Source organism: Engystomops pustulosus, chromosome 11 (assembly GCF_040894005.1).
Source record: "Engystomops pustulosus chromosome 11, aEngPut4.maternal, whole genome shotgun sequence".
Lineage (NCBI taxonomy): Eukaryota > Metazoa > Chordata > Amphibia > Anura > Leptodactylidae > Engystomops > Engystomops pustulosus.
The window spans coordinates 50,635,238-50,661,892 of NC_092421.1; the positions used below are offsets into that span (position 1 = coordinate 50,635,238).

The 26,655-nt window shown below is 41.5% G+C and overlaps 1 protein-coding gene across 6 annotated transcripts in view; it reads right to left on the minus strand.

Annotated features, from left to right (window-relative positions):
- The window catches only part of TACC2 (transforming acidic coiled-coil containing protein 2), a 118,785-nt gene that overhangs the window by 48,611 nt on the left and 43,519 nt on the right, over positions 1-26,655 (minus strand). For all 6 annotated transcript variants that reach the window (XM_072130786.1, XM_072130784.1, XM_072130787.1 and 3 more), the window contains one exon: positions 19,974-25,154. In XM_072130786.1, coding sequence (XP_071986887.1) covers positions 19,974-25,154 — 5,181 coding nt within the window. The remainder of the gene's footprint in view (positions 1-19,973; positions 25,155-26,655) is intronic.

A 26,655-nucleotide genomic window follows, 5' to 3' on the forward strand; every position in this document is an offset into this window, starting at 1 on the left:
GGTTTATTATGGTTGATTTTAATGGAAGAAAATACCCCCTTCCAGGCCATCCCTGGTTACAGACAAGGTTCTCCAGTCTCTGAATCTTTCACTTCTAAACCAGCAATGATGTCATCACTTACCTTTGAGGACATCAATTAGTTTTGCCATCACATGTAACACCCAAATAAATGGCAAGTGACAACCAAGGCCTTAGTTGTTACATGCACAATGTACCTGATGTTATCATTTCCTGTATCCCCGGAAACTAGAGTACCCGTTTTAAAATGTGGAGGACCCTTCAGAGGGGTAAGTTATTTTAAAGTACACTTCATATAGGTAAGTGTTTTTCCCAAACTGCAGCAGATTGCAAGCGGCAGTGTCAGCCCTGCACTGATCTGATATTGATAAACTATCGTAAGGACCATCCCTTTCGGGCATCAGCGTTACAGTAAAAATAACATTACATATGGAGTTTCTAGTCCAGCAATTGTCCACTATACTAATAATCACTTTAAAATCACAATCCACAAGTACTAGGGAGGCATCCAGATATTCTTCACCGTGCTCTGCCAGATGCTGTGATGTGTTTGGGTCTAGTTAGCCTAATGTGTGAATAGTTATGCAGTAATATTTGGTCTCATTGTACTGACTCCCTGAGGTGCAGGGATCGTCTCTCTTCCAGTTTTGTTGCATCCAGATGCCAGAATTCAATCCAGCTGACAAAATTCATTTTCTCTGGATACATTGCGCCCTCCAACAACCTGCCGCTGGTGCGCCCGCAGCAATGAACGCCAGGGCTTCAAGCCTGGACTGATGGCCAGGAGGAGGGGGGTGACACGATATGGTGGGAGGATACAGATGGGACATCATATCATACTCCTATTACACAACCATCTGTCAGTTAATGTGAATAACTCGGGCACTATAATGGGGTCATCTCTGGCTCCTAACCACTTTAAAAGGTGGCACCTGGTCAGACGATAATTGTATTTCTAAATGGGGGGGGTGGTTGAAAATTGTGGAAGGCATGGGAAAAAAATTGGAGCACGGCGGAAATGACCCCCTCTGACATCTAGTAATATATCATGTCGTCATTGTATTAAAAGCATCATATTTATACATCGATCATTTCCTGCAGTGCTAAACGGGTAGATTTGTGCTGAAAATTCATCGCACTACTATCCCACAGTAGCTTTATATATATATATATATATATATATATATATATATATATATATATATAACTTTACAAGTGCTTAATTGGAGCTTTTAACGTATGTTTTTGCCAGTCTTCACTGTAGTTCTGGCATTCTATTCACAGACCCGAAATATTGTGATATCTACGTTTTAAAGAATCTAATACACAGCTAGAAAGTGACGTAAGAATAATAATAAAAATAATATAAATGGTAATAGAGATGAATATAAATCATAGCATAAATGGCCATAATCTACTTTTTGGCTTCATGAATAGTTTTATAAAGTTGCATAACTATCAGAGGTGCACAGCTCGCACCTCAATCCTGATCGTGCCAAAGAATTTGTTCTATATTCCTGTCTGGACAATCCCTTTAAGAGGTCTCCGCAAGATGTTTCATCTCTTTGGCCAAGATTTTCAAGTTTCTTATTTTCTCTCAAAAAGAATATGCAATCATTTTTTTCCTCCTTTAATCAAATACAATAAAATTTTTCTCATATGAACAGGACAATTGTTTTGCCCATTTCCCAGTTGATAACCCTTCAAAAGGTTGGGCCAGTAGATGCCCACAAAATTATACATTGTTTTTGTATCATTAGAAGCCCTCAACTTTTGAAACTTTTAGCAGATAGCTATTCTCTTGGCTCCTCCATATACATGCATTTGGTGGACACCTTAATACATAGCAATGAGTCTATTCCTCCCTTCTTTTTCAGAGCTTTAAACCATAATGGCGTCCTGACGACACTGATACAGTTTAAAGCTCTGGAGGTGGCTAGTATTCTGAATTCCTACTTTCGAATTCCACAAACCAGCCAATACATTGGCCTGCATGCAACCATATGCATACATTCAGGAGAAACACTAAGGGCACATTAACTAAGGGCTTTGCGCCAGTTTTCTTTCAGACTTTGCAAGTTCTTTTAGGTGCAAACTGCTTGCACAGGTACTTAAGAAGTGTCAGCACTTTTGTGCCGTCAACAACTGTTTTGTCGACTAAATATCTTCATTCAACACAAATTTCTGCATTGAAGGGGGCATTACGGTGCTCAGTCGGACCGTGCACCAGATTTAAGCCCAACAGAATTGTGTTGCACGACCCATGTTAAAGGTGCACCAACAAAAAAAAGCGGTGCACTCTGTCGGAGCAGTGCAGGGGGCGCCAAATTCACACAGAACGTGCGCCAGAAATCCTGTGCCCCTTTGTATCAAAGTAAGCAAAGCATGTACAAGGAGAATAATCTATCCCCCACACAGTATTTTAACTAATTAGATGACTGTGGCCATCAAATACAGAGGGGCTTATTTACTAATGGTCGCTGACCACATTTTCATTGGAGTGTTCGCCGTTTTTGGGATTTGCGCAGCTTTGACAGGTATTTAACAGGGGTTTGCGCTGGGATTGTGTCGCACGCAATCAGATTTTGGTGCAGCTGCACCGTTTTTCATGCAACAGAAATCGGAGGGCATGCCGCCGGATGATCCGACTGATTCGGACGCAATTGTGTCGCAAGACAATGCACTTACATGCACCAGGAAGAAGAAGATGAACTCTGTCGGACCTGAGCGGTGAAACGACACATGCAGGATATTGGGCGCACGATTTTAGTGAATTGCAGCACAGTGCGTGATTGTCGGACAATGCACTTTCTGTGTACTACTCGGACCGGGTAAGTAAATGTGCCCCAGAGAGTCTTGTATCCAGGGGCGGACTGGCCATTGTACCCACCGGGAATTTTCTCGGTGGGCCGGTTGGTCCTGCTCCACTGCTTTTGCGTCTGTGTATACACGCAGCTACACAGGTCACACAATTGACGTCATTGCGCGACCTGTGTAGCCTGGAGAAGCGCTGACACCTACCATGTCAGCTGTCCAGCCCTCCATGTAGCTCCGCGGCTTAGAGGCGCGGAGAAGCGACGTCACAATCCTGTGCCTCTATACCAAGTAGTTATATTCTTGTACATAGGGGACAGTATTATAGTAGTTCTATTCCTGTACATAGGGGGCAGTATTATAGTAGTTCTATTCCTGTACATAGGGGACAGTATTATAGTAATTATATTCTTGTACATAGGGGGCAGTATTATTGTTTTGCATTAGGGTCATCTAACAGCAATTTATCTGTTGTAACCCCACCCACATTATCTGACCACACCCACTTGTTTTGACTCCGCCCATAAAATGGGGCCACTTTTAGAGTTTTTTACAGGGCCATTTTTAAATTCCCAGTCCGCCCCTGCTTGTAGATACCAGGCATCTCCAGGCATCTGGGTGCAAAGGTGACAGGTGCTTCTTAAAGGTGATGTTTATTTTGTTATCCGTGCACCATTGGCTCCACCTAGTGGCAGACAAGATATAACATTGCAATGTTATATCTTGTCTGCCACTAGGGGGAGCCAATGGTGCACAGATAACAAAATAAACATCACCTTTAAGAAGCACCTGTCACCTTTGCACCCAGATGCCTGGAGATACACAGTATTAAACCTGTTAAACTTATAAAAAGTTTCAAGTGAAAAGATATTGGCTACTTGCAAAAAAAGCAAAAATGTGGTATTAATAAAAGTTGGAAAATCCGCCCTTTGTAAACAGCCCTGTGGCAGGTGCAAGGAGTCTTTTATGTACTGAAGTTTACTATATGTGAGATGCTTGAAGGTCACAGTGAGACTAGTCTTATTACTTGGTGACCTTTATTACAGAGCAGGCAGTGTTCTGTAGAGGAGAACAGTCTGTTGTCATGCTTTTATGTGTGCGGACAATGTGCTGCCATTGTGTGCTGATGGTCATGACACATCCAAGCCGGAAACATCACAATCCACAAACGGTACATGGACTGCGGGGCTCTTCACTGCAGCCCATGCCTTTCTGTTATCCATCTATCTAGTGCTGTGTGGTGCAGTATGTATTTCTTGTAGCATGGGCAATATAGGGCTGTATTTTATGCAGTAAAGAATTTGTTTTTTTTTATATCAAATCTTTTTTTATTGGTTTTTTAAAAACATTTTATACATAACCACAACTTCCCACTTTACCTTCCCACCCTCTAACACAGATACCCTCCCCCCAACCCATACCCTTTCCGGTGCAATTGCATAGTAATAATGGCATTACAGGAGTTCAGTGAAAAATGGATACACAGCTAATAAATATACAGCATTTAGCAATTACAAAATATCATATTATTAACAGTACACATGTTCTACATGAATGCTGATAGGGGATGACGCCTCAAGTGTATTGAGGGGAGTCCCGGCGTATCCAGCCAGGGGCCCCAAATGCGTTCGAATTTTGTATTTGCTTTACGTTTACAATAAACGGACTTTTCCAACCGTATAATGTTGTTCAGTTTTTTAACATATGCCTCCAACCTTGGTGCACGGGGACGAAGCCAATACATAGCAATAAGCTTCCTTCCTACAGCATTCTACTGATACCTACAGTTACTCCATCCTCCAATTCATCCTGTCCCAACAGACCTAGCAGGCAAACCATCGGGGATGCCGTCAGTGTCACTCCATAGACTTTAGTAATCAGCCTTAATACTTCTCCCCAAAATCTTTTGAGTTTTCTACAATCCCACAGCATATGAAGTATGTGGGCGTCCTCCATACCGCATCTGGGACACAAGTCCACTTCACGCAAACCAACCCTGCATAGCCAGTGAGGAGTACGGTATACCCTGTGCAGTAAATATAATTGAGAGAGCCGGTGAGCCTCACATAGAGATAACGAGGGAACGATGGAAAGTGCCTCAGTCCACTGATTATCTGACAAAGGTCCTACATCTTCTTCCCATTTTTCCCTGATGGTAAGGGGATTCTGTGCATGTTGGGCCTCCAACAGCGTACTATACACCCTAGATATATATCCTTTTGTGCCATCAGCAACCAGTATATCCTCAGTCAGCTCGTGCGTTACTATATGTATGGTCTCAGCCCTATTTTGAGTTTCTAAGGCATGCCTTAGCTGCAGGTACTGATAAAAGGAATCGTGTGTAAGATGAAATTCCTCCCTCAATTGATCAAAACTTTTGAGAGCACCCTCCAGGTACAGCTGATGTATCCCGTGTATACCTTTAATCTCCCACCTCTGGAAGCCCTCTAGTTGTGCTACTTCTTGCAGATCAGGGTTTTGCCACAGTGGTGTGAACCGCGTAAAACCGTTCATTCTGAGTATACTCTTAATTTTCTGCCATAATTTACGTATCAGTGTCACAGTGTGTATACGGTCGGGTGGTCTACCCTGTGCTCCCAGTTCTAGCAAGTATAACGGAGGTCTACCACCGCCATGGTATCTCAGTAGTTTTTCAGAAGAGGATCTAGCATTTGTTAGACTCCAGCCTTTCAGGTGTTGAAGTTGCGCCGCTAAGAAATACAACCACGGATTTGGGACCGCTAACCCCCCTTGGTCTTTAGCTCTTTGTAGGGTTTCTAAACGAATCCTGGCCGATTTCTTACCCCAAATAAGCGTTCTGAATAATCTTTGTATTTTATTAAAGATTCCAGTTGGAATCCACACAGGGGAGTTGTGGAGAGAATATAGAAATTGAGGCATAAGCACCATTTTACATAAATTAGTCCGTCCTATTGCAGATAGGGGGAGGCGACAAAGAATTTGTTTTTAATAGATTATTAGATTTAAAACGACATTATGGTGACTTGTAGGCATCACAAATTATGCCTTACCCCATAACCTTTACTTTATATCATACATTCAAACACCTACATACATATTATTATTCATGTTAAGCATAATAATGGCCTCAATGGTGAGGCTATTTATATTTTATTTTTCATTATGGTTTTGTGATTCGTGAATTCTGTTTTTGGTTTGCACCCAGAGACAGAAGCAAAGGTGATGACTTTTATAACATATATGCCTCCTTTTCCAAAATATACACAAAATATACACAAAACAGTGAGGACTTTTAAATCCCCGGAAGAGATTTTCTCGCTGGTTATGCAGCAGTGACTGGCACCTGTACTGCTGGCTATACAGTTGTATGAGCAATTTTGCACCTCAATAGAATGTGTCAGTAGGGACTTGCTACAGTGTAGGTACCAAAGATAAGCAATGGTCGCCATTCCTATTGCTGCCCCAACCAATAGGGGGCAGTGTGGCTGTCATTTAGAAGGGGATGCCATTACACTATAATTGTAGCTGGCACTATAGAGGGGGTATAGTAAAAAAAAAAAACATCCGACCTTATACATCCCACTGCTACAGCCAAATGCCACTAATAAGTATTATCCCGTTGTCATTGCTTGGGTTAATTAAATATTACACAATGTGCAGCATTATAATTTATATAATTGCAGCTTATACAGGGCAAACTCTTGTGTGACAACAAATGGCCTATTGTCTAATTCTGCACTTACAGACTCCTCCATGGCTGGTTACTAAAGGAAGTATATGTCACTTGCTAAAAACAGGACGGATTAAAACATTGAGCCATTATACATTACTAAAGTTTATTCCAATAGGGTCAGAGGCAGGGGCGTAACTTTAAGGGGTGCAGTGGGCCCATGAGGTGTCCCTCTCTTATATGTGGAGATTAATCTGATGATAAGATAATCTATAGTTGGCGGATCTGACAATTGAAGCCCAGCATTTTATGCCTATGAGGATAAGCGGCTACCGAACATCACTGGCACTGCTTATCTTCTGGATGAACACTTTTCTATTGGAGAGGCTGTTGCTGGATCCGATCATAAATCTTGTATCTGTAGCTGGTTTAAGTGACTATAACAATGCCATGATGGTTCCCTCCAATTGTATCCAAACTAGAATACCACATAAATCATATAGTCACCTCTTCCGTAATTCTCTTATTCTGAAGAGGTATTTACTGTAGTTTTAGCAAGTTATTCATGAACCAGGGAGATCAGGGTGCTCAGTCTACAGATCCGACCATATTGCGTACCAGGAAGTTATAGAAGCCTCGTGGAATACAGCCTAGAAGAGGATATGTAGGTGTGAACATGTGCTACATATCATTACAGTTCTTATTAAAGTAGCAAGCTATGATAGGTTTTCTGAAATAACTTGATATCTTTCCAAGTGTTTTGGAACAGCCTTCAGTTTTGGCAAATACAGTAAGTGTTGAAAATTTGATATAACACATTTCCAAACATGGCATTCCCACTGCATTATGTTGTGAGTGTTGATGTATATTTGATGTATACAAGATATTCACATCCAGATGAGCGCTATTAGTAAAGCTGGTCATACACTGTAGATTTCCAGCTACAACTCACAGCTATTCCAACTCTCCCAGGGATATGCACACTTGGCTCAACTTTTATAGGAATATGGGGACTATCACATGAAGAGAAGTAGTGCTCCAGGAACTACTGAATTATACACCATAGATTTCTGAAGTTCCTTTACAGCGCAAGAATAGCCACTATACATTTCTACATGTCTAGGTGGACATCTGCAAAGGAAATCATTGCATTGTGATACATGTGATGCTGCTCCTCTTTGTGCCCCAAAACTGCTGCTTTTGTTATAGGACATTGCACCAGTTTTCTTAAAGCCCAGAAAATTGTTCGGTTTGTTCTATTTCCTAAAAAGATTATTTTTTAAATAGAACTTTCTGGAGAGATTGCCTATACCTCAATGAAGAGCAAATACAATATCAAGGCAGTGTTGCTTTAAGTTTCCTACCTACCCTTGCGTAATCAATGCTGGATTATGTGTTATGGTAACCCTATTGTTCTCCACTGCACTATTTATTACACACACATCTGTGTTTTTGGCAACATATTATAATAATTAGAGAATTCCACTTTCCTGAGTCCCTTTTTATGATCTGCTCGGCTAAAGTCATTACAAGGAGTTCAACAAAGAGAACCTCTGTGTACTCATCGTGAAAGGGAGGTATGTGGCTGTACAGTCTCACACATATCTATGACAGCCATATTAGTAATACATCTGTGTGCATGAACATATAGGTCACCATACACATAAGAGAAAAGAGCGAAACTATTTGATTGATTGATTGATTGATTCGGGGTGACCAAAAACAAAAAGTGTTCTTCCCTTGCTCTGGCTCCTGGTTCCAGCAGCATCTCCTGGTCTTTGGCACCATCATCTAAGCTGGAAGTTTTGGTGGTTATGGGACCCATTTCAGCCAATCAGTGCCCTCAGTGGTGCCCAGAAACAGAACTTATAATAAGCAAATGGAATCTTCTGACTTTTCCACAAGAGATGATTTTTGGGGAGGATCATGTATGTGGACTCTAATCATACCCAATCCTTTATAACCAATGAGGTGTCTGTCACTCTCACTCTCTTGTTTCCATCTAAAACACATGCATGCTCGGCAATAGCTATTAAAGGGATTGCCTGGGTAACAAAGGTGATACATCTTTCCACCCTTCGGTCTAGCACGGTGGCTCTCACCCGTGCCGCTCTCTGTGTCACCAGTAAGATTCAGCGGCCGTCATGTGACATCACCGTTTCAGACTCTGGTAATGGGAGGACCATTCACACTGGACCATTACAAGAAGGTGAATATAACCTAATTCTTTATTTCATATCAGTCCGTGCTGCCTTTCAAGAAAATTAGAAACAATACAGGACAACCCTTTCCAAGGTGTATGGGACTTCCGAGCTGCCCTGCCGGAAAGGTTATACTTGCACGGCTACAGGGGACCATATATGGGAAGGTGGAGCAGTATTTGTATTGCTTACAGTAAGATTTTGCTATATATATCTCTCTGTAATACACAGTGTGACTCAGTAAAGCCTGTGTTGTGTAAATACTGGCATTGTTATGTATCTGTGATGTTTTAAGGGTGACTGCTCACCAGGTCTATTCACATCTGCTGAGCGGTAATTTGCATAATGGGAAGAAAATGTATAATTTTACCTGCAAACATATACATAGAACTATTTCCTCAAGCCGGAAAATCATCTGCAAAATCAGGAGTAGAAATTTAAGGCTATAAGCCACTATTCACACCAACACAGGGGATGTACTAAGTCGGCTTGTTTTTCTCTATCCACAGTCAGTCTGACTACTGGGAACCCAACCAATCATGGGAACGGGACCCCCAGCGATATGGAAGACAGGTCCCATTCTCACTAATGGATGGAGTGTCAGGTCGAGCATGTGTCCTGCTGCTCCATTAGTATGGGGGTGTCAGAAATTCAACACTCCCATTGTCTAAGTGAATGTTGGAGATAGGTGAGCGCTGTACTGTACAACTTCCAATACTTCCAATAATATTGAATGGAACAACAGGACACATACTCCACAAGCTGGGCCACCCTTTAGTGAGAAGGGGAACCCATGTTCGCTGTGCACACACCTAAATTATCAAGAAATTTACTTTAGGGGGTAAACAGTGTGCAGTTGCACCCAGTTTATGGAGGATTAAAAAAGACCATTACCCTAACATAGTATTGATATGTTTTTTATTAGGGTTTGTAAAAATATATAATCTTAAAGGGATTGTCCCATGAAACCTCTTTAAGATTCACTGCTGGGACTCCTCTTGATTGGAAAAAAGAGGAAATTAAAATCCAATAATGCTTTAGATTTATTGTACTAATTGTTACGAAAACAGTGATACCACATATGTGAGTTTTTTGTGTTTTTGATTGTTTTATACTTTATTAGATATAATGTGTTGTTTTAGGGACCTTTATTTTTTTTATTTAATTTTTACGGTTTAAAGGAAACCTACTATTTGATTTGATGCATTATCAAGCAAACATACATTGAGAATGCTATAGCTACACTGATGCAGGATCATATCTTGGTTAATCCCTGAGCAGAGTGGCTTTGCTGAAAAACAATGACATTCAGGACTTTGGGAAAGCTGGGTCAGCATGGCTGCCTAGATCATGGAGCATGTAATTACAAATGGAGGTTAGCTGGATCACTCATACACAGCAGCTGGGGGATCGTACAGCAATTGATTATTCTGTCTGGCAGGGAGAACAGTGATGGCATCATATTCTCCTGCAGAGAAAAACTCACAAGCTAGGACAAGCCATAGAAGGGACACAGATTCATTATCATAATGTTATATCTGTTTTATCAGTCAGCACAGGGATTAACCAAGATATGATCCTGTATCAGTGTAGCTACAGCATTCTCAAGGTATGTTTGCTTCATAACGCATCAAATCAAATTATAGGTTTCCTTTAACTTTTTTTAGACTTTGACTTGAACAAATGATATTCTGATATCCTGAACTGCAATGCAAATGTATTTCAGCGTAGTGTAAGTACTGACGCATGATCAGTTAGCTACAGTCAGGTGCCCTTAGACGGCAATGGCGGCCCGGCTGCGGTACAGTGCGGCAACATGTAGGGCATGCTCCATCCTTCCTCGTGTGTGCCACAGTGTGCCGCTGTTTTCTATTGAGGGGGGAGGGGTCACCTCCTCCTCCTCTCCTGTGGCATAACGTTGTGTGAATGTACTTTAACCATACCAGGGCATCTGGAAACCCTGTGGCACCTATCAGACCTACCAGTGGAAGGATGCGGGAAGTCACCTCCCAACATGCTATAGATGCCCAGGGGCCTACTGAAACCATGGAACTTTTTAGCATTAAAAATTAGCAAAAACCCCAATGCAACTATAGGATAGTCAGTAGGCCCTATGATAAATGTCCCCCAGTGTTCCATTCACAGAAAGACATCACTTCTTCTTTCTCAAGATTGTGGGGTCCCAGTAGTTTCACCCCAACTACTACTGTAGTTCTGTAAAAAGGAGTTAAGTTAGTTTTTTGGCATAGCAACTTTAAATGGACTCCTCCCTCCAGTGTTGGCAGAGATACTCTGCAAACATCCCTAGGCAGCCTTTACAGAGTCAGTTATCGTCTGTCTACCTCCTGACCTCATAAACCCTTCAGCTGCAGTGTCCTGTTCTCTTTGATAGTGGGAATTGCTGGCCCTCAGCTGTCAGACACCATAGCAACTGCTGCGGCTTCTACCCTGGTCCCTCCCCTCCAGCTGACAATGCAGTCCTCTAACCATGGAGAAATGAGCGCCTGGGAATGTATATCTCCTTTTGTGGGTGAAAAGTATCAGTCCATAGAATAGTGGTGGTGAACCTATGGCACGAGTGCCAGAGGTGGCACTCAGAGCCCTTTCTGTGGGCACCTGGGCCATCACCCTAGCACACCAGACAGGACTCAAATAATCTTCCTACTGTTCCAAGCAACTTAAAAGATGCTGCTTTCAGTCATATTTTGATACTTACTTCGCTACTTGGGACTGTAGGATTAGACAGGGTCAAATTATTTTTGGAGGACCTCCTGCTGGCCCACGATTCTCTGTGTACCGAGGGAAACTGGAAAGAAGCTAAAATTATGAAAATTTTCCATCTTTCTACTGTGTTGCTGTCCTCAGGAGGCAAATATAATTGAACGTTTTTTGAACAGAGAGCAATAAGTTACTGCTTTAATTTTTGGTTGGCACCTCGCGATAAATAAGCAGGGTTTTGGGTTGCAGTTTGGGCACTCGGTCTCTAAAAGGTTCGCCATCACTGCCATAGAAGAAACAGTTCTGTAATGATAAGAAGTTATGATGGTTACATGTTCCAATGGGTTTTTGCAGAGGTTCTGGAATTAAAAGGCATAACGCTAAATGTCCTCTGTAGATAATTCAGATACATTTAGGTGTAGATGTCACGGTTGAGTGAGGACCCAGCTGTTGTGTCTAGCCGCCCCATATACAAAGCAGGCGCAATGGGACTACTGTGATGTCATTATTAGGGAATTCAAACCATTGCTTCCCTCTGGAGTATCCAGCATAGCCGCTAATTGTACTCAAGAACTATTTGCCATTGTTGGTTAGTGATCCCTGCTAACATCAATGGCTGTCAGCAATGTTCTACCGAAATCCCTCTCCTAGGAGCCACGCTGCATTAATATTATGCACAATAAACAAGGGCAGTAAAGGTCTTTAAAAAGAGCAGATATTCAATGTCATTGTACATCTCATAGTGTCTATGCATCCACGTAACTTAGAGCTCGATGAAAAATCTGTACCAGGTCTGTAACTATCATGTATATTTTATATTACTGGTCTCATAGAGGGTGATGTTACATTGTAGTGCACATGCGGCTGAGGTCTATTTTAGGCCCCAGTGAGGTGCCTGCTGCTTACGGACCAGAGCAGAGGGGAGAGATAAGTATTAGTTCATTTGTTTCTTTACAGCAGTTGAATCCACTTCTACAAAGATCATTTATCCGGGACAATTCCCTTTAAAGGACATCTGCCACCAGAATGGTGGATTGTAAACCAAGTACACTGACATACTGGTGTGTACCCCCTCTTGCAGGATCTGCTCTTCTTTAAGCTTCCTATGCCCTTGTTTTAAATAATCAAAAGGCTTTGAAAATTATGCAAATGAGTCTGAGGGGCTCTAGGCTCCATTAACTTCTAAGGGGCCCGGGGTCCCTTAGGCTTATTTGCATAATTTTAAAAACATTTTTTGTTAGAATCAGGGCATAAGAAGCTAAAAGACGAGCGGATCCTGCCAGAGGGGGCACACACCAGTATGTCAGTGTGCTTGGTTTACAATCCTTCATCCTGGTGGTAGATGTCCTTTAAGCATCTCAAGTACTCTTTCAATGTTGCTTTCATATATATTTCTTATGATGTTTACTTTATTATCATGTATGCTATGTACTAAGTTTTATCTAGGCCTGTGACCATGTTTAGAAGGCATCTACACTACCAAAGGAAAAATGTATCTATTTAATCATAGATAAGGATTCTTTATTGTAACAGCAGTAAGATTTTGGAACTCTCTGTTGCAGGCTGTTTTGATGGTTGAGTTGTTCAGTGACTACTGTCTCTGTAAGACACAGGGTTCACGGCATTTGAGGATATTAATCTAAGTACATAGACTGAATATAGAAGAAATTTTCTCTTAAAGGAGTTTTCCCATAAATCAAATTAGGCCCAATTGACAGGATAGGGCCAAACTTGCTGATCGTTGAGGGTCTCAGTGAAGAGTGTATCCCAGTCAGACCCCTCATCGCTCTCAGAGATGAGCGAAGCAGCAGGACGTACATGTCCGGGCCTTCCCAATCATCTCTATTAAACTGATGGAGATTGTGAAGTATGGCGCTCAGCAATCTCCATCAGCTCCATATAGATCAAGGGGGCCCCGCGCCATGCGCGTCCGGCTGCTTCACTCATCCCAGGGAGCAACAAGGGGTCCAACTGGGGTACATCAGACCCTCCATTCTCGTGATCTGTGGGGGTCTCATCACCGTGACCCCAAACAATCAGCAAGTTAGCCTAACTTGTTTAGTAGAAAAATATAATTTTTTTTAATATAAGGTAATCGCTGGATAAAACAGCGCTGCATCTTAATTTGTCCAGCAGGAAGATGGACGCTATGACAAAACCCTTGAGCAAGGTTTATATCTCTCATACAACTTCTATTGTTTTCGATGTTTTGCTTTGTATGGATTCCCTGACCAACAATGTTGCAGTAGTGGTTTCTACATTCAGCTTTTCCCTGTGATTTAATAGGCTTAGGTTGCAAATAAATAGCTGAATATGCTGTAGGTAGTAATGCAATATGTTAATGGAAATTTAATAAGGACACTGAAGTATAATTTCTGTATATTTTCACTTCTGTGCGTTAGTCTCCCATAACAGACACATGACGAGCACTTAAAGAGTTAACTCTTCGTAAATAAAGCGCAGGAATCTGTAGGATGACAGTGGTGGGAGCTGCAGCATCCTGTCAGTATACAGCAAGCTCCTCGTAACAATGACTTTGGCTCCTGGAGCATTGCAGGGACTGAAGTTGTCAAGCAAGTCAGGACATTCTGTACCTCCAAATTTACTGTGCACATGTTGATTTATCTGGAAAGCAGGAAGCAAGGATCACATGCTAAACAATACAAACTAGCAAAGCTACGGAAGATCTAAAGAGCATGTCCTGTATAATAAAAGAAGAATTACAAGTCGTGGAGTCGTCCTCCTTCGGGAAGTCTTCTAACATGCTACTCTGTCCTTTCCTAGGAATATTGGTCTTGGAAAATGCCCATTATTGGGCTCAGCACTCTATGACTAAACATAGAACGTACATAATATCAATTATTGCAATAGAAACACGAAACAATAAATGTTTGGCCGCGGGGGTCATGTACACATGTATGACTTGTGATCATGTAAAACTTGGGATAGCAAAGACCACCAGAGCAGAGGGAAAGGAGCAGCATGGGATTGACAAGTTCATGCCTTTCAGTTCTTTTGTTCTGAATAACCTCCTGACATTGACATTTTGGGGACAGGGGAAAGGAGGACGACAACTCTGTAGTGACAGGAATATGTGGTTGTCAAACAGCATCTGTTAGACCAAGATAACTGCAAATAGAGTCCTGGACGCTGTACATACACGGATCATTTATGATTTGAGACTTGACAATCCTCATCTTTTGTCTTACACTATGTAAAGGTCAAACTCTTGTTACTACGTTTAAGCGACAAAATAAGACTAGGACTTTGACCTGAGCTATTCAACCTATTTAACTAGTGTACCTTGATAAGAAACTGGTCTCTGGGGTGCTGTTTGTCACGGAAACTGATATCCACAAAACATAGTCTATTATATAGAGAGCCTATAATTGTGTCAACATGAACAACTGTGTATATTCTTCATTATTAAATAGACAATAAATCTATTTCATTCAACTGTTCTGTCTATTGTTACCTGTTATCAGCCATGTCAAACCATCTACCCCCACATTACCCCACCTATACAATATATATATATATATATACACCTACTTTTCAAACATCCTCCCATGTCTTAGTTTCCTTACCTTAATGTAACGGGAATAGGCAAAGATATGGAAGCTTCATTTATTCACGCCGGAACTTAATACATTTGAATAGACCGTATACAATAACACTTTGTGCTTGTGCTATATACTAAAGAGACAGGTGCATCACAGCTTTTGCTCCCTAATAAAATCTGTTCTTCCAGATATAGGAATATTCTGAAATATTATCTTTTTCACCATACTGTAGACAGTTACATCACAATACTGTGTCTCATATTACTTCGAGAATGAAGTCATCACCTCTCATTATTCCTGAATTATCACCCTCAATGAACATCTGACATCAGCATAGCAGTAATATCCCAAACACTCCCTGCAATGATTCATTACATCATAAAATATTCCATCATAACAATTAAGAGCTTTGCCAAACTTTTTCCTGCATGTCACACCTAGGAACCAATGACTCGCTGCTTCCTTGTCTTGTTGCATCTCACAATATATATTTGTAAAATGATTTTAGCTGAGATTCCATTGTGTACATTCTTAAATCAATGTCTATAGGGTATCATACGGTCATATATATTGGATTCTAGAACTAGAGGAACAGGTAGCATCACAGGTTACTCTGTAGGGATGGAGGAGGAGTATACGTGGAGTATATGACTTGTACAATGAGCCTCTTAACCAGCTTATGTATCTAATACACCGGTGTTCCTGGCACAGCATCCAACACTTCTCAATGTTTCGTTCTACTCACCGAGATTCCGTGCCCAGAAAGCAGCTTCGACTTCAATGATCCAAGGCGTTCCCTTAAATCCCAAGGAACAAGCAGCTATGGGATTACCCCGGATATACCATGCCTGTGTCTGTCAGTCCCAAGGAATGGAATGAAAGGAGGCAACAAACTTTGCTTCTCCTTAGTGAAAGTTGAGCTACAACAAAAGGCCGGGGACTGGAATGATGCAGTGTCTGGGAGGGGCTCTGCCTCCTTCTTCCCTCCTTAGGGAAGGGCACTGTGAAAGCTCCCAGACAGACATGGGGTCCTGCACAGGGCCATAGGAATCTGTGACACACACTGAAGCAGCATGCCCGGGCACTGCTAAAACATTCCCACCCCTTAGGGCAGGAATAGAAAACCTTCCAATCACTTAGAGGAAAGAAGAAGCGAGGAGGGAGGGGGGAGTAGTAAACTCTGCTCTAAGCCTGCGTGTCACAGCCAAGAGAACGGATTTGTCATAGGACCCAAACCCACAGCCAAAACCTGTCAAGTTCAAGAGGTGTCCCAAATGCGTCCTATTCTTAGGATAAACTTAACAATTGAGAAAAACAAATGCAACATTCTTTGCAACATTCCAAGTAAAGATGCATTTCCCCTTCAATCTTTGCGTAAAGGAAAATAATCAACATTTCCAGCAGAAATCTGTTCCAATACTTGTCATTCTTCTCTAGTCTGCTGTCTAGAAGTGCATTCTCCACCTTCCGAGTGCAATCTGATACAGTCCAGCCTCACAGTACAAAGTAATGGCTTGTCAACAAACTCAAGTTGCCAAGGAAGCTAATGTCTGGCAGGACACACAGTCACCTCTTACAATGGAGTAGGTGCCACCTGACAACCGTCTTGTATGCGGAGTGTCAGCGATTCTTAACCTCAAGCCTTCATATTACTCCACACACCACAGTCACAATGTATATTAAGTTCTTGCCTCGGGCCACAAGTCTGACACCTATGACAAGAGGAATATTTATCATTTGTTCTCTAAAGAATGAATTATAGCGCTGACTTTACAAAGAGTTTCCGCAGCAGCTGTTAGCATAAATGTCTATACATGAATAATAAGACAGGAGACTATGTGTGCATCTAGAATACATATTGAAAAAATGTTCTTGTAAACTGCCCAAGTCAATTGTTCTTTGGGAATAGTAGATCCTGCCAGAGGTTTTTTAACATTCCCAGTTTACTACATTTCCATTTCTCAGCAATGTGGATGTGACCTTTAAAGTATGGCCAGCTTTACTTCTAGATTTTTAGAACTTTTTGAAACATTAAGGATTTGATAAAATAAGTCTCCACAGACACAAGAAAAAAATTGTATGTTAGAATTGGGAAGAAGAACCAACATTCTACTTCTCATGGACCCTGCATGGAAAAGCAAAACCCCCTATGAATCAGCCTCATTAAAGGTCACAAGTAGTTATCTTTTATTCTCAAGATAGGGGATAACTCGCTGATTGTGGGGGTCCCCTGACAGAACATGAGAAAAGGGGTCCATTATACCCCCAGATTAACACTGCATGGAGTAGCAGCATGCATGCTTAACCTGCCGTTCTATTCGTTTGGTACAACGAATGGTACAATAATGAACCATTGAACAAAGACTTCCACTTGCATTAGTTATAGAACTGATTGGGTAGTCCTATTGTGGTGCATAAAAACAGTGGACCTGGTGCCACAAAGGATCTTACAATTTGCTACGGGACTGTTTCTAGCATCCAATGCATCAATTGGAACGCCCTAAATAACTCAAATGCTGTATTTTCTATCCAGGTTAAGTCTCTATGTTTCACTATGTGAAAGTTGGTGAAAACGCCTGTGGTTGTTGTTATGGCCACCACATTGGTTGCCTGCAGGTTTCTGTATGAAATGACTAAACTGTCCTATGATAGAAAGCATCAACTAAAGGAATGGAGGAAATACTCTTTTAAAGGGCATCTACCACCAGGATGAAAGACTGTATGCAAATGAGCCTGAGGGGCTCCAGACTCCATACAAGTCTTTCATCCTGGTGGTAGATGTCCGTTAAAGGGGATCTGCCACCAGGATGAAGGATTGTAAACCAAGCACACTGATATACTGGTGTGTGCCTCCTCTGGCAGGAATTGCTCTTTTAACTTCTTATTCCTGTGTTTTTTCAAACAAAGGCTTTAAGAGTTGTGCAAATGAGTGTTTGGGGCTCCAGGCTCCATAGTTGTTAAAGGAGTCTGGAGCTCCTTTGGGGCATTTGAAAAATATTTAGTGCTTTTTTTCTTAAAAGCAAGGGCATAGGAAGCTTAAATAATAGTTGATACTGGCACAGTGGGCACACACCAGGATGTCAGTGTGCTTGGGTTACAATCCTTCATCTTGGTGGTAGATGTCCTTTAAAGGTTTACTATCATTAAAAAGGTTAAAAGAAATCTAAATCCATCATGATAAACAAGGGACAATCTTACTATATGTGTTATCCATGACCTCTTTCCTTATAAAATAAACTTTAGTGATTATGCTAATGAGCTTAAAGGACATCTATCACCAAATCAAGGTTTGTAAACCAAGTACACCAACATGTGTGTGTCCACTCTGGCAGAAGCTGTTCTTCTTTTAGCTTCTAATGCCCCCTTTTTTAAAAAAAAAATGACCTGAGGGGGTCCAGGGTCCATGGGAGTTAATGAATAAATATTAAAGCCCTTTTTTCTTAAAAACAAGGGCATAGTAAGCTAAAAGAAGAGCAGTTCCTGCCAGAGGGCACACACACCAGTATGTCAGTGTGCTTGGTTTACAATCCTTGATCTGGTGATAGATGTCCTTTAAAGGGCTCTACCAGAGAACCACTGTGTTGTAGCCTCACAGGCTGTTACACTGAGCAGGAGCACTTACTCTCCCCTTGTGTGATGAAACTTCCTTTGCTGCACTGAGAGTACATCAGGCAGAGGGAGTGGGGAAGTGCTTAGGAAGCAGAGGGGGAGCGTAACAGCTTGTGAAGTTTCACCACAGTAACGCTGCCTGGATCTATGAGTAAATGTCACTGGTTAATCACGCCTGATTTTTTTTTCATGCCTGATTTTGATGGTAGACTTCCTTTCAATATCTTTAAATGGGTTGTCCAGTAGGGAATGTCATTTTCTATGCTGCTGCTGTGCATAGTGTGAGGTGCTGTGCATAGCGGCAGGACAGGGAATGTATTACTCCTGCTCTGCCACAGTGACAACCGCAGTCCACACTCTACCTGCGGATCCGGTCACAGACCCGTACCCACAATGCTGCAGCGTTCAGGTACACAGTCAAGCAGGGGAGCTCACGAGGGCCTTACAGAGATAATTAGAGGGCCGAGTGTGGCCCACGGGCTGTACAATGCCCAGGTCTGATGTATAGTGTCCACAGTATTTGTAGTCCACATACGTTCCAAAATAATAGTCATTTTTTTTGTCAATAGTACTGGATAATATTCTGGGTCCATGTGCAGTCCACCTGTCTGCCTAAGGAGTTGGAGACAGCTCTGTAGACTGTATGGGGACCATAAATAGGAACAGGGGAAGTACTGACTGAGACGGCAGTAAAGTACTAGAATAGGAGCAGTACCACACACAAAGATGACCTTCAACCTGGCCATAGGGACCATTAGAGAAGGAACAATCTGTGGACAATCCTAAACTAGAAGAAGGGCATTGTGTTTACTGCACACGTTTTATAAAGTTTCAGATGTAAAGTTTCAACACTCTGCAATTAAATAGGAGGTAATGTTTTAATTATAGACCAGAAAATACTGCAAAAATGTTGGACATCATCCTGGCCTGTAAGAGTATGTTCAGACATTGTAGAGTCTAAATCCCATTCACACAGATATTTGCTGTAGTTGATTTTGGAATAGTGATCTGATCTTTCCACCATGGTCCATGTAAATATAGCCATAGCACTGGTGTGAACTAGGACTCATTCCTAATAATGTGATCAGAGATATAGGTTCTGAGTAGATCTCATTCACACACATTTTTCAATCAGTAGTTTGCAACGGTATTTGTAATCCAAAACATGGTGTGGATTGCAACCAGTGAAAACAATAAAAACTGCAAAAATTAGAGCAGAACTATAAGCCCTTCTTCATCCCACTCTTGTTTTAAGCCTACAAATACTGATGCTAAATACTGAGCAGTATACATATATATTACATTGTGTTTTAAATGAAAATTAAGTGACAGTTCAATACGTGTACATAACTACCATAAGTATATTTGTTAAAGTTCTTAGAAAACTACTAAAATACCTTTCCGTGGTCGCTCCTCCTGTAGGCATTGTTGGGGGGACCAACGGTGGTTCAGGTGGTGCAGGTGTAGGTTTTACAGTTCTTTTGGTGACCGGCAGGTCAGAATGAAGGACACTGCGCAATTTCTGGGTGAAGCTGTAAGAGTCTGATGCTGGAAAAGTTGGACTTCTAATAACTGGAGGGGAAGGTCCTGGTTCACTTGTAGAAGGAAGTATGTTTTCTGGAGCAGAACTAGAAGAGCCTTGGTTAGAAATTGGTAGATCAGATCCAATAACTAGAGCTGTAGAAGGTAATTTCTTGTCCTCAGTGCGGTCAGTTCCTGGAGGTTCACAGACTGTTTCTTGGTTTGTGGACAGTAGAAGGTCATCAGGTTTTATTTTCTGTAAAGAGACTCTGTCTGCAGGGATAAAGTCACACTTTTCATGGTCCAGTTCGGTATCTTGTGTAATACTTGTCTGCGTAGAATTAACAGGCTGCACTAAAGTTGTCAAGTCATCAGAAGGAGGGCTCATGGTTGTAGATACAGCATTTGCCAGCTGTGAAGGCAAATATGGTTCATCAGATAGGATTGCTGCCTCCTTAGCAGTGAAACCTGAAATATCAGAAAGAATATCTGTCTCTTTGAGTGTTATTGGTCCAGAAACTATCTCCACATGGATTGCACTGGAGTCCGGCATCTCTAGCATGGCTTCAGAGGTGATGTTTTCTATTACCATTGGTGAAAGGTTTAGTTGATCAGAAGTCAACTCATTGTCCATAATTTCTGGTTTAATTGTTGTATTGTCGATGTTCTCATTGTTTCTTTTTGGAAGAAGTTGTAAGGATTCAGAAGGCATTTTCTGTCCACCAGAAGGCCCAGAAGAGGTGACATTTAGTGCTCTGGTTTCTTCATCAGGTTGTACTAGTTGAGGTTCAGCAATTGTTGTTCCTGAATCTGGTTCTCCTGATGGAAGTTCAGTCTCATCTCTGAGAAGAATAGGTATTTCTGGAGCAAATCCTGACTTCTTCATAGAATATGTACTGGTAGTATCAGCTACATTCTGCTTGATCATAATTTCATTGTCTTCAATTGGCTTGACCGCATTACTTGTGTGCTCCTGAGAACTATGGGTCATTACTTCTCCTCCCTCAATACTGTGGCTGTGCTTTCCTTTAAAAGCCATTTCAGGATGTTTCTCTTGGGGGTGTATTTCCTTGTGTGTATTATGATGCAGAATATTAAATGTTTCCTCTGATTTTTCTGTGCTTCCACTATGTGCGCTGATACATTCCTCAAGATCTGAGATAAAAGGCTTTGTATCCAACTGGTCCATTTCACCTAAGAACACTCCAGGTCCTTCTTCCTGAATGCTATGTGAGGTATCATTGTAGACATCAACAGCCAATGGACCCAATTTTATCACTTGTTTTGACTCTATTTTATCATTTTCAGCATTCTTACTTTGCTCATTCGCTTCCTTTATCACTTTTTGTGACTTTGCTTCTAGTTGTGCTTCAGATAGAAGATTAGACTTGGAATCCTTTGGCCTTACCATATAGTCAGTAGTGGTTTTCGCTGTTTCCATAGTACACATGTTAAAATCCGCCTCCTCTGTGACGTCAGCAGTATATTTGATGTCAGTAGTTTGAGTTTGCAAGACTTGATCCTTATCAGTCTTCTCAAGAGCCTGTTCAAATATATCTTTACTAGAAATGCTTTCTTTATTATCAGAGTTTTCAGCCTGTAGTGTAAGCTCACCACATGCCCCGGTTGCGTCCTTTAGATTCATGATAGGTAAAAGACTAATAACATCTTCCTTTTGAGGAAAACCTAAAATATGAAGTTCAGATTGTAAGTTATTAATAGGTTCTGAGAACGAAGCTGTGTGTGAATGTCCATAATGAAGGTTGACATTTTCTATCATATGTAGATCTTGAGAAGTAGTGTTTACTGCTTCACAGATCTTCCCAACATCTGTTTTAATATTTGGTTGCTTTGTAGAGCACTCTTTTGGTATTTCCATAGAGCTGAAGCTGTCCCTCATTTGGAGTTGGGGTGATGCATTATCTGGTACATGAAGCTCTATAGAAACACCTGGAGGAAACTCAAAATGACCTGGGGCACTAAAGGTCCCTACATTAGTTTTGTCATCTTTATCTAAAGATAATTTAAAGCACTGACCTTCTGATGTCAAAGACTGTTCTGTCCCTTCATTTGGATGAGTGTTCAGCAAAATCTTGCCCTCCTGGATTTCCAAAGCATTGGTGGTGTCCATTGTAAAAGGGACTTCACAAGTTGTTGACAGACAATTGAGCGTTTCATCGGTCTTGGCTTGAGAATCTGATATATAAGCTACAGGCTCTGATGTTGAAGCTAAAGATTGATCTACTACTTTCTCCTTCAGGGCTTGGCTAGGGCACTGAACACTGTCAAGGTAGGGTGTGTTCTCAGTTAGGGCATTTTCTTCCTGTTTATAGTCTTTATTTGAATGAAGGTTCAGCAAAATAGTGTCTCCTAGTATTCTTGAAGCATTGTTGGTATCCATGGTGAAAGGGACTTCACAAGTTGCAGAAGTAAATTTGAGCTTTTCATCACTCATGGCTGAAGAATCTGATATGTATGCTAAAGGCTCCGAGGTTGAAGCTAAAAATTCATCTACTTTCTCCTCCAGGGTTTTGACAGGGCACACAGCATTGTCAAGGTAGGGTGTGTTCTCAGAGGATTCAATTTTTTGCTGTTTCATGCCTTCATTTGGATGAATGTTCAGCAAAATGTTGTCCTCCAGGCTTCCCAAAGCACTGGTGGTGTCCACAGTGAAAGGGACTTCGCAAGTTGCAGAAGTGAATTTGAGTGTTTCATCACTCATGGCGGGAGAATCTGATGTGTATCCTAAATGCTCTGATGTTGAAGCAAAAGATGCATCTTCTACTTTCTCCTCCAGGGCTTTGCCAGGGTACACAGCATTGTCAAGGTAGGGTGTGTTCTCAGAGGACGCAATTTCTTGCTGACTCAAGGGAACCTCCTTTTTCTTTGTAGACCTGCTTTCCAGGTTTGGTTGGCTGATGTCTACTATTTTAAACTCTTCTGGAGTTATGACAGACAGATTCTGCTTTGGCTGAACCTTGGATGACTCCCCCACGGTACATTCTGGCCTGTGGTTCAGGTTTTCCACATCAGACAAGAAGGATGATTGTAGCTTTGCATTAATACCAGGACTTTGATGTATGTCATTTAAGCACAAGTCCTTTCCACTTTGGTTTTGGCTGGTCTTCTCCTTGGTTTGAACTGAAAATGTCTCAAACTTTTCAGTGAAGAAACTTTCTTCCTTTGGGTATGATAAATACTCAGTCTTGCTCTTAATTTTGTGACTTTGGAAAGATAACAAGCGTTCCTCGTCTCCTTTTGAAAAAGTTTCAGCTTTTAAAGATTCAGCTGGTGTATCTAGTAAAACCGGTGTGTCCGAGGATTGTTCTGTAATTACTGGACATGCTGGGATAGATAAATAACTGTTATCTGTATCAGTCTTTAAAGTCTTTTCCTCTTGGGTGCTGACACTTATTTCATCACTTACAACCTCCTTTTGAGCTATGCTCTTCAAATCATTGACCCCATGCTCACTATTACTCTTCTCTCCAGTCGGTCCTTTCTCCATTTCTCCGGCCATGCTCCATTCTACTCTTGTGAACTCATTCCCAGGAAGGCCCAGTAATTCAATGTTTTTCGGGGATATTGGTTGACTTTTTTGGGGATTTTGGTTGACTTCTTCATTGGATGCTGGCTGGTCTTTGCTCGATATGGTTTTACCTTTAACCTTATCTTCCTGTACATCAGGACTTGGTACTGCCAGATGTAGTTCTGCAGAATTTAGGGGAAAAGTTGACACATCATCTAATAGTAAATTCTTCATAGAAATCAGAAATGTATGATCTGTATCTGTTTCAGTCTTGCTGCTTACTCGAATTAGGTCCTTAGAAGACGTTGCTTGTAAGAAGTCAAGAGATGTATCTACAAGGCCTGCTGTGGGCTCCAAAGTAACCTTATTTATGGCATTATTTAGACCACCAGTATTGCAAATAGGTGTACATAAGGCATTTTCTGGTGCCACTGGGTCCTGAATGTCCAAAGGGCTCAATGGATTGGAAGAAATTTCATTTTTAGGGCTATTTTGCAATCCCTGTGCCTCTACTTTATAGTTTAGCACGTCATTAGTTGTAAAATGTCCATCACCTATTGTGGCACTTTTTTGCATACCATGTTCCTCACTAAAATCAGGGTTTGCAGTTTCAGCCTGAGTGGCTCCTACTAAAGTTGTCTCTTTGACATGTCCAGCATCCAGACAATCCTTAGTTCCTATATCTGATTTTTCAGAAAGATTGCCAGGAGAACTTTGATAAGCTGTAATCTCGCCCATCTGTGGCAGAAGACTTTTTGGTTCTGTCACCTCAAGAAGAGATTGTTGATTAAGTAATGATGTAACAAGATTATCACAAGAATTATTGAACTTGGACATCACCAGATTGGGCTCAACGCTCTCAGTTGTGGGGGATTCTCGGTTGTGGAGACAGCTCTCCTTTTCTAAGCTATGTGGTATGGGGAGTTTATCTTTACAGTCGTCTAAGCTCCCATCTGTTGTAATAGGCAAGATTAAAAGGTTCTGCCCCCCTGTCTGGGTATTTACACCATCTGTAGTTAAAGTTCTAGAATTCCAGGATCCTTTCTGATCTCTTTCATCAGTATTACTGTCTTTGCAGTCTTCTTTTGTTTGGTTACAGGGGTTGTCTGATACTTGGAGCAGTCCAACTGGTTGATCTAGCGCTGACAATAATTCTGCAGATGCTGGAATCAGCTGTGGAGTGGAAGTAGGAAGGAGGATACTTGGACTTCCAATGATTTCATTGTTAAGGTTAGTTAAGGACAATAAACCAGTGTCAAGTTCTGCATCTTGCAATCTCAATAAATCTTCAGTTCCAGAGAACTTTTCTTTTTCTTTCACATTAAACCCACCACTAGTCATTGATGTTTCTTCATAATCTAGTTCTGATTGAGGCATCTCCACCAGGGACGTGTTCTCCTCTTCTGCAGTCTTAGAGATTTTCTCTGGTAATACTTGTTGTCCCCATTCTCTGAGTACCCCTACCAGCCCTGTATCTTCTGCTGCATAGAATTCTTCCTCCTTTGAATCTTCTTCACTGGTGGGATTGCTGCAGGTAAATGGTTCAAATAATTGAGTCTTTCAACCAATATGTTTAAGAACAACACAAGACAAGAGGAGGATGCAGGAAGGGGTCAGGAGCCCAACACCGAGCAGAGAGGTAGCCAACCGAAGATGCAAATCCATGCAGCTCATGCAACCTCAAGTAATTTGGGAAAATGACACACAGCTGACTGTGTTTCGTCTTATCATATTACTATAAAAATGACAGAATCGGTCTGGTATTTGGGTAGATAGTGTTGGTAATGTGAAGATACTTGATCTTGGGATTCATAGCCCAAGAACAAATGAATATATCGTATGAAGAACTCAACACAACACAATCGTATACTCGGCTGTCTGATATCCATAGCCAATGAAACACATAGGGGCTTATTTACTAAGGTCCCAAGGCGGCATTTCCGACGTTTTCGGGGAATGCGTTGCACGCGATCAGATTGTGTTGCAATTACGCCAGCTTTCACGTGACACAAATCGGGGGGTGAGCCGACAGACGATCCGACGGATTTGGACAACACGTGGGATTTTACATTTAAAATTGTGTCGCATCCAATGCACTTACATACACCAGGAGGAAGATGGTGATCTCCGGTGGACCTGATCGGGGAAGCGACACATGCAGGAAATCGGATGCAGGATCTTCATGAATCGCGGCAGATGGGCATTCCGGCAGACAACGCGCCTCGGGGATCGTGCAGGGACCAGGTAAGTAAATGTGCCCCATAATCTTGGCATGTGTCTGAGATGGTATCTAGCAACCAGTAAGTCATGAATGAGCTCTGTATGCCTAGATAGAGGATGCTGGCAGACAGGACACTAGCCAAACAGATGGAATCAAAGCAAGTACAACTGCAGTAAAGGATATCCCCAAGAGCAGCACAAAACTACTCCACTAAGAGGAGCAGCCAGCAAGATTAGCATGCAAAGAATGAGGAACGCTCATCAAGCTCAAGAAGGTCCAAACAACATTTGTTTCTATAAAACCTAACAGTTGCTAACATGATATGTTATAGTGATGCCACATGTTCAGAGGGAAAACATAGTGCAATGTTAAGGTTCAAAAAAGTACCTTCTTCCACTGTGTAAAACTTGAGTGAGTGGTTTAAAACCTCGTTTTTATTTTTATTTTTTGCCAAAGATACCCCCTCAGGGTTTTTTCCAAAAGACTGAAAAGCCAGTCAATCAATAAGTGCTGATATTGCTTACATTCTCCATGTGATGGCTATGCAGTTTGTTTATATGTGCTGATGAAATCAGAGATCGTCTCTGCTGTCGTTATTTCTGGTCGGATGGAATCAGCAGAGTACTGCCGTCAGAACTGGGGGCTCTTTTTTCCTTATACAAATAGCAAATAGGGACTTTCACTAAACTAGAAGCATCCTCAAGTACAATATCAAATGTCCTTTCTAGAATTCTATTTATGTGAAATCTCATACGTTTACTTATAAAGAAAAATCACAGCTAACGTTACATAAAACCGAGCAGAGAAG